Source organism: Juglans regia, chromosome 8 (assembly GCF_001411555.2).
Source record: "Juglans regia cultivar Chandler chromosome 8, Walnut 2.0, whole genome shotgun sequence".
Classification (NCBI taxonomy): Eukaryota; Viridiplantae; Streptophyta; class Magnoliopsida; order Fagales; family Juglandaceae; genus Juglans; species Juglans regia.
The window spans coordinates 3514628-3533595 of record NC_049908.1 but is presented as its reverse complement, the minus strand read 5'-3'; the positions used below and the strand labels follow the sequence as shown (position 1 = coordinate 3533595).

At 35.9% G+C, this 18968-nt stretch overlaps 3 protein-coding genes across 5 annotated transcripts; 2 read left to right on the top strand and 1 right to left on the bottom strand.

Moving 5' to 3' along the window:
- The first annotated feature begins 2981 nt into the window (after positions 1-2981).
- LOC109018677 (GDSL esterase/lipase At5g45670-like) lies at positions 2982-6271 on the top strand. Its single transcript, XM_019000821.2, has 5 exons — positions 2982-3355; positions 4779-4915; positions 5093-5335; positions 5506-5749; positions 5880-6271. The coding sequence occupies exons 1-5, from the start codon at positions 3100-3102 to the stop codon at positions 6104-6106; spliced, it is 1107 nt and encodes a 368-aa protein (XP_018856366.1). The 5' UTR covers positions 2982-3099; the 3' UTR covers positions 6107-6271.
- A 3437-nt stretch (positions 6272-9708) lies between these two features.
- LOC108979504 (spermidine hydroxycinnamoyl transferase-like) lies at positions 9709-11316 on the bottom strand. Its single transcript, XM_018950193.2, has one exon. The coding sequence runs from the start codon at positions 11250-11252 to the stop codon at positions 9873-9875; it is 1380 nt and encodes a 459-aa protein (XP_018805738.2). The 5' UTR covers positions 11253-11316; the 3' UTR covers positions 9709-9872.
- A 1350-nt stretch (positions 11317-12666) lies between these two features.
- Positions 12667-18457, top strand: LOC109022161 (2-methoxy-6-polyprenyl-1,4-benzoquinol methylase, mitochondrial). Of its 3 annotated transcripts, XM_019004985.2 has the most exons (10): positions 12673-12714; positions 12807-12943; positions 13795-13887; positions 14082-14208; positions 14305-14366; positions 14709-14867; positions 14990-15134; positions 16364-16435; positions 17075-17183; positions 18170-18457. In XM_019004985.2, exons 3-10 carry the CDS (start codon positions 13797-13799, stop codon positions 18269-18271), a joined length of 867 nt encoding a protein of 288 aa, XP_018860530.1. In that variant the 5' UTR covers positions 12673-12714; positions 12807-12943; positions 13795-13796; the 3' UTR covers positions 18272-18457. The 3 variants fall into 3 exon arrangements, with proteins under 3 accessions (XP_018860532.1, XP_018860530.1, XP_018860531.1); XM_019004987.2 differs by lacking the exon at positions 14709-14867 and having other exon boundaries at positions 12667-12714; XM_019004986.2 differs by lacking the exon at positions 13795-13887 and having other exon boundaries at positions 12675-12714.
- The last annotated feature ends 511 nt before the right edge of the window (positions 18458-18968 follow it).

Sequence of the window (18968 nt, the reverse complement as noted above, 5' to 3'; positions counted from 1 at the left end):
GTTTGAACGCTCAGTTGCCAAATAGCATTATTTTGGTTTGAACAAAAGAAGTTCGTTCTAATGAACAAAGATTGCCGGTTCGAATGAATAGAACAATCCATTCTAATAGCTTCTACTAGTTCGAACAGAATATATTCCATTCGAACTAATTATTTCAATTCAGTTCAATATAGTATAATTCTTCAATAATATAATTTAAATATTATGGTTAATTATATTCTTACTTTCCTCATTGTTAAGCAGTATACTAATGGCATCAAACAGAAGAAAACGTGCGAGAGATCAGCCCAATCAAAGTAGTGGAGCAGCTGATGCTCAGGAGACAAGGCATATACTTGTCGAGCGTGAGATCATTTTGTCTGACTTCTCTGATCTTTCATGAGAGGGACGGAGCATTTAGTCCATCGTCATCGAGCAGAGATGGATACCGATATGTCAGTAGTGGGGAACTGCATATCTAAAGATGGTCGGTGAGTTTTACCGTGCCATGGGAGATGATAGCGTTGATACTCTGTTCTACACCTTATCGGTCTAGGGAGTGAGTATTAATTTCTCTCCCTGCATTATTGCTGAGTTCCTTGACATCCCACGTGTGGCCGACGCATAACCTACAGCGGCTACAAAGGGACCAGCGGCTGCACCATCTGATTTCAACACACCGGCCGCATCTTTCACGCTAGCTCCGATTGTAGAGTCGGATGCTAGTTCAGATGGTAGTGAGGATAATGATCTATCTGATGATGGTCTCACAGACGATCAAGTGTGTTAGCTAGTGCGAGACCCTTCGGCTCCTCCATATGATGGGAGCAAGGTGATCCGACCGGCCGATTGTGTATCATTTTTCATAATGCTTTATTTGATTGTTGGCTATAACTTCGATCCAAAAAAACACAAGACTGATTTTGGGATCAATCGAGCCAGATTTTTGCTGCGGATAGCACGGGGGGACCCCATTGATCTGGAATTGTATTTCTTCCTCCACATTCAATCAGAGTCATGCTTTTCCAGTGAATGTAGTCTACCATTTGCATTGCTGATATCTAGCATCCTACTCCGATCGGGGATAGGATCAAGGAGGTCGCCACAGATGGGGCCCCTTAACAAGATCACATTCAACAAGAGCAAGGGGCACTTGCGGAAGACTGAACTAGAACAGCTTAGTGATCCTCCCACAAATCCAGCTTCTAGTAGTATTGTCGCTGTTGAGAGACAGTCTCCTGGGGCTACTTTGGATCAGGTACGAGCTCTGTTTGTGGAGTTTATTGAGCCCATCATGGAAAAGCTTAGGAATCTAGAATGACACATTAAAATGTTACAAGACGATGTTGATCTACTTAGGCAATAGTGATCATTTTATTTATTATTTTACTTTTTTATGTTGTATTGAACATTATATGTTTGTGATGTAATTAATGTATGGTTTTTATTTTTCGTGTTTGTTACCTTGTTTATTTTTTTCATTTTACTTGTCATTCATGATAATATAAAAAATGATATTATCTTTAAAGTTTTATTTATATAAATTTAACATAAAAGAAATCACTATAAAGTTTTGAAATTAATTACATAAAATTAATTTATGAATTTATAAATATTTTAACTCACCGCAAATCATAATATATAATATACAAATTTTTATATTTTAAAAATGATAACAAATTAATGGAAAAAATATTTATTACTTTAGTGGAAAAAAATATATACACAAATCCATACTAATAAACAAATTAATTGAAAAAATGTCCGTTTGAACAAAGAGATTTAAGTTCGAACGGTTATTAACTTTCCTCGGGAAAAATAAACTTAGTTTCGGCCAATTTTATTATTCGAACAGATTATATACTGTTCGAACAGACATTATTCCATGTTCGAATCTATTTTGTTCCATTCGAACGGTTGTCCTTTTTTTAGACGATTTTGTTCATCATAAATATCTTGTTCAAATGAATATTTATCTGTTCAATCGAATTTAATAGCTCAGACATTTTCGGAGACAAAATTTTGTCTCCAAAAATGACTTTTAGGGATGAAGTTTTAATTCATCCTTAACAAATTTCATCCCTAAAAGTCAAATCTCTTGTAATGCGAAGCAAATTGTTCATCAACTTAAATTGCGGAGTAGATCAGTAAATACTAAATAGCACATGAAGATGCATTTCTAGGTCCAAGGGTCTAATATCGTACATATAGGAGTTCACAATGCTTAATTAATTTATTTATAGCGTTAGTTGGTAACATTCCAACTTGCAGAAAGATCACCTCAGTTCTCGATTAATGATGACAATATTCTTTGTTCAGTTCATGTAAAATGGTTCGGGTGACAGTCAGATGCATATTCATAAATGACAAAACTATTATTGAGAACCAATATTGCTAAATTATATCAATCGGAAAGTACGTACGTTTCCTGCATGCATGCATGCGGTGACAAACAATATTCCACATAAACAAACAGATCAGTCTAGCTAGCTTATAAGATGCTGTATTAATTCCTAAAGAGTTAATTCAAAACTTCAATTACTAGCATTAATGAATATGGGAGGGACCATTTGATCAGTACTTCATGCATGGTACGTGACTGGACGTAGCATTTTTTTGGGTTGTACAAGCCTTTCTAGCTAGATAGGTATATTTTGAATTTCTCATAAAAGGTAGGCCGTAGCCTTTATGCATGATCGAACGACTATATACGTACGACTCGAGCTAGCTCGAGGATTGTGAAATATTTGTATTACTTACTCCTTACTCCATTGCATATATATATATATATAGGAGCCAAAATAATTAACTTATAAGTTATTCCTAATTCTCTAATTTATTCTTAAAAATGCATGCATGGGGCTAGCTAGCTAATTTATTCTTTATTCAAGAGCATTTACTCCCATTTTAGATCATCGATCGTGGCTAGAAATCTGGCCATAAATATATATATATATATATATATATATATATATATATATATAGTTGGCCTTGTACAATTTTGTAGAGAGTTTCAAGTATATTTCACCTTCAACTCCCGATTTCCTTTCTCAGAACTACTACGTAGTAGTTCCGAAGGTCTCCTAATTAGTTGTTTTCGATCGATCGACGTTGTCATTAATGGCATATTGGCTTATGATACTACTAGGGAAGCTGCTTACCATCTTGCTGGTGTCAAATTTCCTGCAGCAACATTTTGCTAATGGTGAGCCCCAAGTACCTTGTTTATTCATATTTGGGGACTCGTTTTCCGATAACGGGAACAATAATAACCGTGCAACGTTGGCAAAAGCTAATTATCAACCGTATGGGATTGATTTCCCCAAAGGGACGACGGGGAGGTTTACCAACGGTCGTAATCTGCCGGATTTCATTGGTATGCATTTTCTTTTTCTACCTAAGTTTTTATATATAGAATAATGATCATAGTCTTACCACTCTTCTACTACTCTTTCTAATTTTTTTTTAAGTTTTTTCTTTTACTTAATAGTTAAAAAAGTAACTATTAGTGAAATAGTATATTTTTTTAAATTTTTTCTTGATGATTAAAGATATTAAAAAAATACTTTAAAAAAAAAGAGTAATGTTACTCATCATCCCAACTTCTATCATCCTATGATGTGGCAATAAATGATTAGAAATTATTTATTATATTTTACTTGTAAACCTATCATTTAATATCACATCATGAGATGATGAAAGGATGATGGAAGTTGAAATGATGAATAAATTTTTTCATATATATATAGAGAGAGAGAGAGAGATCAGAGAGAGAAAAATAGTAGGGACAGATGAAAGGCCAGATCCTAAAAAGGATTCAAAAACTGTCGTGACTTTTTACCACTTGGTTAATTTTTTTTTCCCGGTTCTCCACACCCCTCCCCCCTTTTCCCTTCCCAAAGCCCCCCCGCATAGACCAACCTACTCTCGTTTGGAATATGGACTAGTCTCAACTCATCTGAGTTGAGTTTAAATTTAAGTCTAGCCTAACATTAAACACATAATTTACAAATCATTTAACATCACTTAACTCAATATTTCTTTACACGCAAGATTCACAATTTTTTTCAACTCAACACCTCTTTACATGCGGGACCTACAACCTTTTTAATTTTTCATAAATACATTTAAATTCATCTTAATATCCAAACATATTTATCTTAGGTGGGCCCCATAAAACTCACTATACCATCTCAATTCATTATTATTTATAAAAAATTCAACTTATCTCAACTAATCTCATCATCCAAAGGAAACCGAGTGGTGTCTCCCATCGCCCACTCCCGTTGCCACAACCCTCACCGACGGTCCGACAACCCTCCACCATGCATGGGAGTTCAAATGAGACCAGGGTTCTGATCATTGCGTTGGTTGACTCTCCGACCTGGGTGCTATAGCCCACCTTTGCGTGTCCGCCCCTAATATAGGGTGGGTTCGAAGCTATCCAAGTGAAATGATTTATAAGTTAATTCGGGTCAGGTTGATTTTTTTTTTTTTTTTTTTTTTTTTTTGCGCTTATGGTTCTTTGAAATCAGTTGCCCTCATTCTTTCGAGTTTGTAAATATCATGTTGATTCTGTCTTTCTGGATTTTGTAAATGGTTGATGGGGAGGAAGAGATCCAAATCTCAGTTTTGTGCTTCTCTCTTTTCTTTGAAAGTTTGACGGGAAAAAAATTGTAGCTTTTTGTATCGAAGAAGATGGAAATCTTAGTGCTTCCAAAGAATGGGCAGCAATTTATTTGAAAAACGTCAATTATAATTAATTTGTGTATGATTTTTTAGATGTCTTGTTGGATCAGCGGAAAAACTGGGTTTCCCTCAGGATTCCATCCCACCCTACGCTAATGCTGCCGTCGGATCGGTAGAGAAAATACTTAAGGGTGTCAATTATGCATCTGGCGGATCGGGAATTCTGACTGAATCTGGAAAAACACTGGTAATTAATTAGGTACACAGAAAGTGGCATATTGCATCCATACTATTCAACTGCATGCATGCATACGCATAAATATAAATATGTCCGCACGTTGCTATATATATATATAGTATTGGTATATATATTCTTCTATATATGTAATTAATTGGTTCATATATCGATCATTTATATTTGCAGGGTGATCTGATACCCATGGATGAGCAGTTGATAAATCACCACAAAACGGTATCGCTCATTATCAATACGTTGGGAAATAAGAACGCCACTCGACTCTTAAACAAATGCATATACTCGGTTGCAATCGGCACTAATGACTACATCAATAACTACTTCTTGCCGCAGTTCTACCCTACTAGTCGCATATATACCCCTTCTCAATACGCTGAAATTCTCCTTCGAAAACTCTCTCAGCAATTAAGGGTACGTAATTCGTATATATTATATACGTACACGATTAAAAAAATGCTTGGTTTACAAAGAGATGTCATAAAATTATAATTTTAAAACTGACGTACTGTGGCTTATGTTTAAATCTGACGTCCATGATCGAGGCTCATGATCTTATATATATATGTTCATGCATGTGTTAGACTTTGCACGAGCGTGAAGCTCGGAAAGTGGTCGTTTATGGACTGGGTCTGCTCGGTTGTATTCCATATGAAGTGAGAATGTACGGAGCTAACATTTCTGGATGTGTCGACAAAATCAACGAGGCAGTCATGCTTTTCGATAGTAGGCTTAAATCACTGGTGTCCGACCTCAACAGCAATCTAACCAATGCTACTTTTATCTTTATAAACAGTACTGGAATTTCGTTAGACAGCAATATTCAAGGTACGTACAATAATATTAATATTTCCTCAACACCTAACTCTAGATCTCTCTCTCTCTCTCTCTCTCTATATATATATATATATATGTGTGTGTGTGTGTGTGTATATAATACATTTATGTCTGCATGCAGGTTCCATTACAGTTTCAAATGCGGCCTGCTGTCAAGTGTCGGAGCTGGTCGCGGCGCCACCATGCATACCTTTTGGAAAGACATGCAGCAACAGGACCCAATATGCTTTCTGGGATGAAGTGCATCCAACTGAAACCACATATTCGGCTATTGCGGCAAGAGCATACAGAGCTCTGCTTCCAACTGATTCTTATCCATTTGATATTCAACGCCTCGCCCAGCTCTAATTAAATTAACTAATATGCATGGGAAGAGAAAACATTCTCTGGTGAAAATGAATTAATAATTATATATTGATGTAATAACCATGCATTAATAATAATGCTTAAATTGCTGATGGGTACGTTTGATCTATATATAATATTCAATAAAGTTTGTTCTAAATTAATAGCTAACACAGATCATGAAAATATTAGTCCGGCTACGTACATACCATTCATGCATGCATGGATCATTTTTCAGAAAATTGTAGTAGTACTGCCTGCGCATAACTCTTATTAGGCTTAAATCATTGGTTGTCGACCTCAATCACAGCAATGCTACATTTATCTTCATAAACACTCCTGGATTAATTAATCTCCTTACCCAGCTCTCCTCTCCAGGTCTATATATATGTTGCATTTGATCGGAAAATATAAATCTTCGAGATGGAAAGAGATCATAAATATATAAAGTGAGTGCAAACACTACATATATATTGTCAGCGGGCATAATTTGTGTCTATTTTTCTCCTATTTGAGACTTGGCCTCAAGTTCAGACAAGAAACTGAAAGGGATTTAATTAATCTATTGCGTCAACAACTAAATGATATAATTTCTGTGTCAACTCCACGCACTTTGATTGCTGTGGATTTTTATCTTTTTGTGATTCTACGTATAATATTCATTAGATTGAGATCGTTTTACAGTTAAAAACTCTTATTATTGTGACAACGGGCCAGCGACTATGCGCATGCATTTTTGGACGAAATACAATATCCTTCTGAATCCTCATATGCGTCTATAGAGAGTACTGTTGTGAAAAACGATGACAATAAAATAAAAGTAAATACAAAAGAATAAGCAATCACACACGACACAGTAATTTACGTAGTTTGGCAAATTGCTTACGTCCATAGGAGCTGCAGAGGATTTTTATTTTTTGAGGAATCACAATACAATAGTATGGGGTGGCTACTATTCACTATGTACGGTCACAAGCCAAAACAAATACATATATATACTTCATGCGGCAGAAACCCTAATAACTTCAGAAATAGTGATGTTCGCTTGAGCGGCGTGTCGAGCCCTCATCGAGCGAACCTGTTTCCCACAATAACTCAAGCCATGTGTCGAGCAGCTCTTCAAGCGAACTCTCTGACTTTCCTCCGCTCGAGCGGTGTCAAGCGAACTCTTTGACTTGCCTTTGCTCTAGCAGTCTGTCAAACTGTCTCGAGCAAACTCTCTGACTTGTCTTCGCTCGAGCGGCTAGAGACTCCACTCGAGCGGTGTGGATCAAACTCTACAATACTTAACAAGTACTACTGCCGCAAGAGCACGCACATATATACAGATCAGCTCAGTCCCCGACTGATGCTTATCCTAATTTTGATATTAATGAAAGTCTCTTACTTGAGCTCTAAAATGATCAGTTGAAAGTCTATATCAATCTAATATTAATCATTAATGCTTCGATGGACTTTTATATTTTAAATTGAGGTTTCTTTTAATTTTTAACCCAATATGTACACTAATTTCTACAGTTCGGTAAGAAATAAACACATTATATGAATCTCACTGCGTTAAATTAACAAGCAGCTGGGCGGAACGGCCTAGAACTTTTTGTTGGGAGGCCAACCAACATAAATATAAAAACATGTAAGTTCTAGTAGTCTCCCTCTATATGAGTTAGCGTGCATTATCAAAGATTTGTTTTAAGACTTGATCAAGTAAAAAATAAAATATATAAGAAGTCAACATTGTTATACAAATACATTATAAAGCAGAAGCAAAGGATAGAAATTAAGAAAAAAAATAAACTTTTTGTTGAATTTAAGATTGAATGTTGTAAAGCCTCTATATTGTAGATAGAGATTTGTTGCATTCACTCCCAATTGCATGTTAAGATATTTTCTAGCTTGCCTCCTATGAGATATGAAAAAGATAATAATAAAAAAAATCAATGTGAGAACATATATAAGATTTTATTAATGACAAAAAATAGGTGCAAATATAAAAAAATTGTTGAGAAAATAAAAGAAACGTGGAAAACTAAATATCAAGTGAGATTTTTAATTGAATAACTTTTGGGTTGCAAATTGTCTTTATAGATGATATCAAAAGGATTTTGAAATTTTGGGAGGGCCGGGCATCATGACTCTCCCAGCCCTCAGCGTAGCTGCATTAAATGCTGCCTATGGGCAACGTATATAGATTTCAACATTAAATATAATGAAATTCTCATATTATATATATATATATATATATCACCAAATTGTAAAAAGTGTTGAGTCATAAAATTTTAATGAAGAGATTCTAATCCAAGGTATGGTACGGTTTATGCAGCTCTATAATATTTATTCATGCCTCGAATTTGAAAAAATTATATCTTAACCATGCATATATCATGTTGCATCGATCGGCCTTATCACAAAATTGCCTTAATACTCGTCGTAAATAGTTAATCAACATTCCTAGGAGATAACTACCGTAAGTGCTGAATTATTCAGCCAATAACTAGTGTTGTGAGGGAGGGGCCGATCCCAGAATGGGCCAGGCCTGAAGAGGTCAAGTCACAAAACTCCAGGCTCAAAGACGAAACCCTCCTGTGAGCTAAGAGTCCAGGTCAGAAGACCACGTGCCGAACCCATGACCACAAACCTACCTGGGAAAGCCTTTTTTATTGTCGAGCTCGGATATATCAATGGGATCGTCTCGGGGCTCGGCAGCCTACTGAGCCCTACCGAAGAGCACCGGACAAGACGTCCAACTGCATGCAAACAGCTAAATGTGCCCAGTCATGGACTCGTCAGACTCAAGGCACGCCGCATTCAATGTATATGTCAGGAGACCCAACACGCAACGGTGCACCCCACATATGAAGGACGGCTCGCCCACGACCTGACACCCAACCCTGACAGAAAGGTGGCAACAAGACTGACCTAGCACGATTGACACGCTACGATCTCTCTCAACTGCCTAAGTCGTGACACATTGAGGCAGCAGGCAATGAGTGGTAACATGTCTAACACATGACACATCATGATCTCCCTCGGCAGCCGAACCCGGATCAGGTATAAATAACCGTCATCCCTTCGACCGGAGGGCTCTCTCTTAATTTCGATTGTTCTAATTATTATTCTTTAGAGTAGTTCTTATCACTGGATGATTGTTCATTGACTTTGGCATCGAAGTGACCCAGGATATTGCCGGAGCCCTTTCTTCTCAATTGCAAGTAGCGTGAGCTTGGTTATCGCGAAAGTGCTCGGGCTGCGAAATACGACATCAACAAGTGTAATGAATAGGAGAAGTTAATCTGTTCAAATTAAACCTTGTCTAATCCGTTTATGCATTGCTTGCGGGAAGAGCATATATACAGTTTTACTACTGCTGATCAGTCTCCAATCGAGGTTTAGACAATTAGGTAGCCTCACCCTACTTTGAAGATGATCAACTGCAATGAACGTACGTATAAATTAGAGAGGAAGATAATATATATTTATATATATATATATATATAATATCTGGGAAAATGGATATAATAATTGGCAAAGCAACTTGATTTCTTCCTATATATATATAAAATTGATCCCATGCATAAAACGCGCGTCAGATATTCTAATTTATTTTATTTTTCTACTTGCTCATGATCTCCTTATTACTTTGATCAGTCTGAAAGCATGCAGTACGTATTGGACCTCTTCGATCGATCGATCGATCCTAGCTAGCCAGAGCTAGCTTATTTATTTCAGGAGCATATATTATATATATATGCTATTTTCGATTCTATAAAATTTATATGATATCTTCGTAGAAATGCTTCGTAAAAGCATCCATATGAGCTCTTTGCAGGCACAACATCACAATCAAAGATCCATCTCCATCAGGGCTATGGAGGACGAGCGAGTCCCCGTCTAAATCATGCGTTCCCGGCCCCATGTAAATTTCCTTCCCCCACCCAAAATCAAGCCCGTAGATCGGCAGCGTCATCCAGTTCACGACCCCGAGATTTGGGTTCCCATAGAAAGGCGCCTCTTCGGCACGAATGTCTTGGAACCGCGTCAAGTCCGGTTCATTCTTCAGAAATTCCAGAGCCGACTTCACGTACGTATCCGTCACTCTCTCAATCGCTGCTCTTATCCTGCTCGAAGCGTAGCCTAATGGTTTGGACATCAACTCCCCCGCATGACTCGTAGCTGGAATATCCAGCGCTGCATTTCCAAAATACTCTCGTGGCAATGGCGGATGCATGCGGCTCCGTGAATCGACACAAATACTTAATGCCGTAGGCTGTTCGTCTTTGTGTCGACGTGCTTTGCATGCACATCGCCATATGTGTCCTGCCACGGTCTCGTATCGGGTGTAAGCACGGCCAGCAGCATCAGTACTACCGATTACTCGATCCTGATTTCCCATGTTCTTGAGCTTTTCAACTTGGGTTTTGGAAAGCTTTAGCATGGCCAACGTTGTTTTCTTCTTTCGCTCCTCTACATCATCAGACTGCCCGAGCAAGAGCGGTACTGGATGACTATATTCCGGATGGTCGAGGCATATTGGAGCAGCAATCGGGGGATCCCCAGCTCGGAACACTACTTTTCGATCAAGAAATGGTTCTGCACCTAATGGCTCGCCCCTGGCAAGCCTAGCCCACTCGGAAAAGAAGTGCAGGGCGCTTGTTCCGTCAACAACAGCATGTGATATCCTTAGGCCGAGGCTAATGCCCCCACACTTGAATTTAGTGAGTTGAACCAACAACAATGGCAGATCATGGATTGGAACTGAGCCATAGTCTATAGATGGGATAAGGTACTGATCATATCCAGGAGAGGGAGATGAGTAGCCAATATCATCTAGTTTGGCTTCAGATTCGGCTACATATAATGAAACCCCTTTGGCATTGCAGTCAAGCTCGAGACGGCCACAACCTATCCAGCGCAAACGGCCTGCGAGTGGATAGAAAGGCACTAATGCCTTGCTCAAAGAGTCTCTGAGAGTATTGGAAATGGAGTCGGGTGATGAAAGCCAGCACAGAGGTGGGCGGTAGAAATAGATTGTGGGAACATGAGTTATGGTGCCGATTTGATCCAATTCTGATAAGGGCAGGGGTCCATTCCTTGTTGGCTCCGCTGGCTTCACTGTGTGGCAATCCTTGAAGCTTACATTAATTAGTACCATTATTTCCTTTTTGAAGATGATCGGTATATAGTACTTGGAATCTAGATTATCATGAGATCGATGAAAATTGAATATATATATAAAAATATATATATATTTATATATAATGGTCGTTTTGGATTGTCGCTGTTGGTTTTTTAATTTAAAGCCAAATATATATACAACGTTTCATTCATTTCCCGCAAATGGTGTATGCAGTTCGGGAAAACGAGTTTTTCATGAGTGCGGTTGTTCCTAATTTTAGCACTATCAACATACAGAGGATACTGAGTCCTGCTAGTTAGATTTATTTTATAATAAAAATAATTAACTTTTACAATTTGATGAACCATGCACATGATCAAATTACATAAATTTGTAGGATTGTTTTTATGTAATCAATTTGTAGTTTTAGTATTTCCCTAACATTAATACATGAGTAATGATCTGTACAAATTTTAAATGGATCGAGAAGTCTCATACAATATATTTTTTTTTATATAAAAAAGTGGACTTCACTGTAAAAAGTATCGAAAAATCTATTCTTTTTAAATTTGATCTACTTTTTTACAAAAAAGAAAAAACTTGCACACTTAAAATTTATATATAGTATTATTGTCCAAACTCAATATATTATTAATAAATTATAGAGTTTTGTTACTTATTATCTTTACATACACCACACTTATTTTATTTTATTTTTTTGTTTTATTCTTCCTCAACTAATTGATTTCTTTTAGAATAATTTTACTTATCATCCACACACATCACACCTCTTTTAATTTTTTTTCATAATAAGTATGTGGTGTATAGATGATGATCTAGAACAACTCAATTAGTTTAACAAGAATAAAATAAAAAAAAATTAAAATATGTAAAGTATGTAATGTGTGATGATGAGTAGCATCTCTCAATAAAAATATAAAATTAAAAAAAGAATAAGTCTACTTATCATTCTCACACACCACACCTATTTTTTTTTTCTTTTTTCTTATAACAAGTATATAGTGTATGGATGATAAGTAGAACAAGTCAATTATTTAAAAATAATAAAATAAAATTAAAATAATAAAAAATAATTTTAAAATATGTAAAATATATAGTGTGGAATGATAAGTAACATCCCTCTTAAAAAAATCATTACAAAATATAACCGTGCGATTTAAAAAAGATGATCATTGCAAAAATATATAAAAATAAGATGAAGAAATAATATTTGGAAAATGGCAAATTTATAATTTTTTATAATTATTTTATAATTCTTTATAAAATGAATGATAGTTTTATAAATCAAATTATATTTAATGATATAACATAATTATATTAATTAATTATAAAATGAGTTAAAAAATAGTAAATAATAATATTTTATTTCTATAAAAGGAAGAAGATCTACTTTTTTTTTTTTAATCTGGAAGAAGATCTACTTGAATGCAGCTTTAGGAGGTGGTTAAAAAAGGAGCATGCTTCAGCTAAAAATATGGTTAAAATTTGATTATTCCAAAGTGAATGCTTTTGGAGGTGGTTGAAATTTGAATGCAATTTTTCTAATTTAATTACATTTCATACACACAGCTCTAGCTTTTTGGGCAGCAATTAAAAACCAATACGGAACTCGCTTGACGTTGGCCGGGTTGGTTCTTTGGTTTCCACTTCCAGAAGTACCGTTTGAAAGTTGAACGTGAAACAACAATTGTCAGCCTCTGTCTCAGGTACGCTTAATACTATCTGATTTTTCAATGAAAAACTGAACTTTTTTCTTCTTATTCTTTTTGGGTTTTGTTTTTTCATGCTTTGGACGTCGATCTTTTTCCTTTTAAACGCTCGATCGAATTCTTTCAGTATCTTGCTCAGCTATGAGTACACAAGATAATATTGTCTCTCGGTACCGTGTTCAGATACGAGTATACGAGATGATATTGTCTTTCGATATCATGCTCAGATATGGAAATGTTAATTATCTCATAAACGCAAATACCCACTTGTTACAGAAGATGTTTTAGAGTCGTTGCAGAAGATAATAATTGCCTCAGATATGGATATATATCTTATAAACTTAAAGACCCACTTGTTATGAATGGATCAATGGATTATGGTAATGCGGTGGGGGATTTAATTTCCCGCGAAGTGTTTGATGAATTGTCTGGGAGAGATTGCGTTTCGTTAAATTTGTCATCTTGAGTCTGTGCTTTGTTTTGACTGGTGCGATCCAAAGTGAATATATAAATTTGTGGATTCTGAGTCCTTGAGTTCTGACTTGGTAGAATACAGATGCCAAGTGCTTTGTGCTTAAACGCACGTCTAAACATAATGTGTTTGGCAGTACCCAAACAAAATCTTGAAACGCCATCTGTTTCCAATAAATTCATTTTATGGGAACCATTGCCTTTGTTTTGACATATATGTGCACTTCTCTTCAACTTTTCGCTAGATTGTGTTCTTTACTTTACATAATGCAAACCGACATTATCATCTCTCCAAGTGAAAAGGTCCGTTATGAATTATCATCTGAATGTCCACTCCAACTCCAATCTGACCCTCCTCTTTTAATTATTTATTTTAGTCATGGCCTTGAGAATGGTGACTGGAAAGTTCAGAAGCAAACTGTTACCCATGTTCTCTTCTTCTCTACTGCATTCACATGCCACCAGTTTTGGTTTGCCCTACTCTCTCTCTCTCTCTCTCCATATTTCTTCTACTCAGAACACCTATTCATCCCTTATTCTCTTTTCCCTCTAGGAAAGTGAATATATTGTCCTGATTCTTGATTAACTACTTGCAATGCTAATACATATATATAATGCTCTTTTGAATTATTTTGAGCAATCATTTATTATGTTCTCATTTCAGGATTTAAAGAAGTACATGAAGAAGAAAAAAGTCGCATGGTCAGTAATGTCTTTAGCAATGTTGCTTCAAACTATGATCTCATGAATGACTTGATGAGTGCTGGATTACACAGATTATGGAAGGATAGGTAAATTTCTTGTTCGCAGAATGTTATTTTATTTTTTATTTGAAAGGTATTGCTATTGCCTTCACAATGTTGCGTACTGTCTTGCCAACTTGTCAGGCTGGTTTCCAAACTGAATCCATTTCCTGGAATGAAGCATCTGGATGTGGCTGGTGGGACAGGTTGGCATTCCACCGACAATGATTGTGTCTTAAATATATTGATGTTTGTTAGCTGGAAAAACTTGAGAATACTCTAGGTGTGCTATTAAATTAGTCAACATGTAAAGAGCATTAGGGAAACGTTGAGAGAGAGAGAGAGAGAGAGGGAGAGAGAGGGGGGGGGATGGAGGGAGGTAGATGGAGAGGTAAAAAATCAATTGTTAAAATGAAGAGAAATGTTATTTATTTTCATGTAGGAAATTTTTAACATGAAAATTCCTTCCACATGAAAACCCTTATCTGGTATGAAAATGATTTAGTGTACCATACTGCAATCCTCATCTCAAGTTAAAATTCTTGCAGGGGATGTAGCTTTCCGGATCCTGGAAACCATAAACAGTGTCAAACATAGAGCAATGCAAGATGTTCTTGAAGATAATTTGTATGAAGAAACTCGGATATTTGTATGTGACATCAACCCTAACATGCTAAATGTTGGTAAAAAGCGGGCCTTGGAGAGAGGTAAAATAAAAGGAGCTATTAGACTGACATTAGAAAACTTATATGTTCTCACTGGAGGATCACATGTGAAATTAATGTCAGGGTCTTACTATTATTTAAACATATTTTACTGACATTTTTAGGTTCTGGGGAAGAAAAATCCCTGATATGGGTGGAGGGCGATGCAGAAGCCTTAACTTTCGAAGATAATTCAATGGATGGTTACACAATTGCATTTGGGATTAGAAATGTTACACATATAGAGAAAGTTCTTGCTGAAGCCTTTAGGTAAGCTCACACCTTGGTATGGTTTTCTTTTTTCCTTTAAAGCCGGTAAAACATGCGTGGATGCAGCACAAAATACTTTCATGTCAAACAGGTTAAGTGTCTTGTTGAATTGGTTATGATCCCCTGCAGGTGGATGGTGTTTTCGTGTTTTGCCTTCATCATGACCTAAATTATCTCAAAGGGATCAATTAGGTTCTTGAATTTGAAATGTGTTAATCATTTGATTATTACATTTTTTTTTTACATTCCTTAGTCTTTTTGCTCTAAAAATATTTTTTGTTAAATGAGAAGAAACTCGAGTGCATATGGTGCATACAAGACAATCCCCTAAATAATTACGCTCTTAAGTTTATGACATCTACAAAATCAACAAAAGAAGGAACAGGAACCCTTTAATGGTGACAGGCCATAGATACAAAGAAAGCAAGTAAGCACATTTAAGACTAAATAATTTAGTAGCTTCCAAGTGAAGGTCTTTTTATGCTTACTCAACAAGTAGCAACCCTTGCCAGCTAGATTTCACATCTACCACCTTATTTGGTATTCCGTATTGAACACAAAAACAAAAAAGGTAAAGGACCATAACTCTTCTGACATGGAGCAACAAGTGATCCACAGATTCATTCGTATCGGTAAAGGACCATAACTCTTCTGACATAGAGAAACAAGTGACCCACAGATTCATTGGTATCTTTATACGTGCAACACCAATTTAGAGAAATAATTTTCCATTTAATAGTATTATCCACCGTTAAGATATCATCTAATGCAGTCGTCCATTTGAAAAATGTGACTTTTTATGCAACTATCTACCACTGTAAATATTTTTCCATGTATTAAAGGATGTAAGTTCAATCCATACTAGATTATTGAGCATTGAAATGGAGAGTACAAGGAAAAAAATGGACTGGGTTGGAAGGATTCAAGTGAATTTTGAATCAGGTGGTGGAAGCATATGAAAATCCAAGTAGTGCGGTTTTCAAAGCTGAAATGGCAGCTTTCAAAAGATTATATTGGAGAAGAATTTATTTTTCAAAATACAATTCTTCTGCTCCTGAGGGTTTTGCCACCCCTTTCATCCCAGACTTGATTTATGTGGTGCTTATCTGTAAAGAAACCACATGCATGAAGTACAGAAGAAAGTATTTAGTACCTTTCTTTTGCTTTGAAGGAATTTTGTTTTTTGGATACTTGCCTATCATGCTGGCTTATATGACTTTGCTTATCAGGGTGCTAAAACGAGGAGGAAGATTCCTTTGCCTTGAACTGAGCCATGTGGAAGTTCCTATTTTCAAGGAATTGTGAGTATCTGTACGTCTACTTTGGACAAAAGCTATGTCTGAAAAACTGTATTTGCAGTACTTATCAAAAGAAAAACTAAATTTGTCGCTATTAACAGCGTTATGTCAGTTCTTTCTCAATTCTCGTTAGTATCATTAGCACCGCACCCCTTAATTTTGAGGAAAGTTATTTGCAATCACCTTTATTGTGTAAAGTTATATCGTAATTGTCTTGTAGTCTGCTGCATCAGTCTCCATCTTAAATTCAGTGGATCAGTAACAAATTTTTCCTGAGCATTATCATGCTCTCACGAAATACTGAAAAGCTTGAAATCACCATTATTCTCAACTTATTTGAAAATCCTGGATCCTCGAGATTTTTTCATGAATTTTGCCCATTTCACATGAAGAACAATTTATTTGTCTCATTCCTGCATCTGCAGTTTCCAGATATATCACCCACAACGTATTCATATGTAGATGTTCACATTGGAGAACATTATATTTTTTCCATATGAAGATCAAAGTATTTGTGCCATTACTGCATGTGCAGTTTTTAGATGGTGGATTGCACAGGCTATACTAGAATCTCTCTCTCTCTCTCATACATTTCCCTTTGCTATTTTATATGAATTTAGTGCTGCTTGTTTTCTCTTGCAGCTATGATTATTATTCATTCTCCATCATTCCAGCCCTAGGAGAGCTTGTTGCAGGTGATCGTGATTCATATCAATACTTAGTTGAGAGTATTCGCCGTTTTCCCCCTCAGGTTATTTTTCTTCTGTCTTCTCAAGTACATTTCAGCATCCATTGAAGTTTGATTGAAGTTTAGTGGTGGTACCAAGACAAATATGCTGTCTGATGGAAAATTGCATTAATGCAATGCCGGGTGCTACATAGCAAGTTAGCAACTATAAGCCTAAACAAAGTCACATCTATGTTCATTTGCATGTCACTAATACCATGCATAAAAATCAAAGAGGAGTCAGAACTAACTGAATAAAGTGGATTGCTTGCATTGGTATGTTCTTTTTTATATCCTCCAAGAAAAGAAGAGTACTTCAATATCACGAAGACAACAAATGTGGAAATTATAGAACATTCTTTGAAGTCATATTACATTTAAATTGATGCAGGTCTCTTAGAACTTCTGGTTTTAGTTTATGTTGTCTGTCTTTACGTGTCATTCATTCTTGCTGCATCTAAATCCATATTCCTTTATACCCGCTTGACTCCTTTCCATTATTAGAAAGTGAAATACCTTTTTCATTAATGGAAGCTTCCACTATATGTAATAGATGAAGAAATCTTGATCCACCAATGTAATTTGGATGACATTTGGGGAGCTGTCTTGATGATTACTTTAGGACATGCTTAGACCAATTGCATGCTTTCAGTAACCCGGCTTGTTAATGTTATTCAATCTATGCTTTATCTGTGAACAGAAAAATTTTATGACACTAGCAATAGATGTACTTAAATTTGTGTTTTTGAACTTGTGTGGAAAACAGTGTATAATTATGAAAATCGTATCTGTCATTAGGGAAAACCCATGTTGCCAAGGGCCCTCAAGAAACATAATTTTAGAGTTCTTTTAAATGAAATTGTTTTGTATTAGTAGAGCCCATGCATCATACTTGGAGCTTAATTGGCAAAAGTTTATAACTTGAGAAGACTTGCAGATTTTTCCAGTTGGATGCATGACGCTGTAATTCTTGTACTATAGAACTGATTTGTTGTTGTTGAGGGATGCAGGAGACATTTGCTTCAATGATTGCTGATGCAGGATTTCAGAAAGTTGAGTACGAAAATCTTGTAGGAGGAGTGGTTTCCATCCATTCAGGGTTGAAGCTCTGACTGTATTCTCGATCTGATGTCCTTATTTCATCGACCCATACATGTTGTATGCCTTGCAAAATTTTTGGCATTTAAGTTTTGTGCGTTATGCTAATTGAAATCTTGCATAAAGTTTGTTAATTTATGAAATAAAAAAGGACAGACGGATTATCGAAAATGATATAACGCAGTATCATCCCACTTTTACTCTCCTGTGTAATGTGTTAATGTGGCATTGCTCATATGTTGTAGATAATGCTGCATCGCTATAATAGAATGAAAGTAAGATAGGAATATATATAGTATATAGTTTTAGAGTAATGCTACATACAGTCTTGTAATGTATAAGCACCGTGCAATCGTTTTGAAAAATAGATTGGTCCATTATTAAAAAATTAATTTTTTTTATGTAAGTCTCGTATTTACTCATTTTTTTTCAAAATGATTGCACGACGTTTGCACATTTCACGACTGCAAATATTATTTGTCATAATTTTAAACTCTTTGAAAAAATAATAAATAAAAAATTAATTTTTCTTTTATTTTATAAAACCAGAGAAGGGAAAAAATAAATCCCTTAAAAGATGCAAAGTTTCATGTAAAATGGATTTCTTACTAGGAGAGGCCAGGGGCCGGACCGGAGAATTAAGGACTTTTCTATAATAGAATTTAGACACATAAGCATTCTAAAAAAAAGTAATAGAACCGCACAACATGC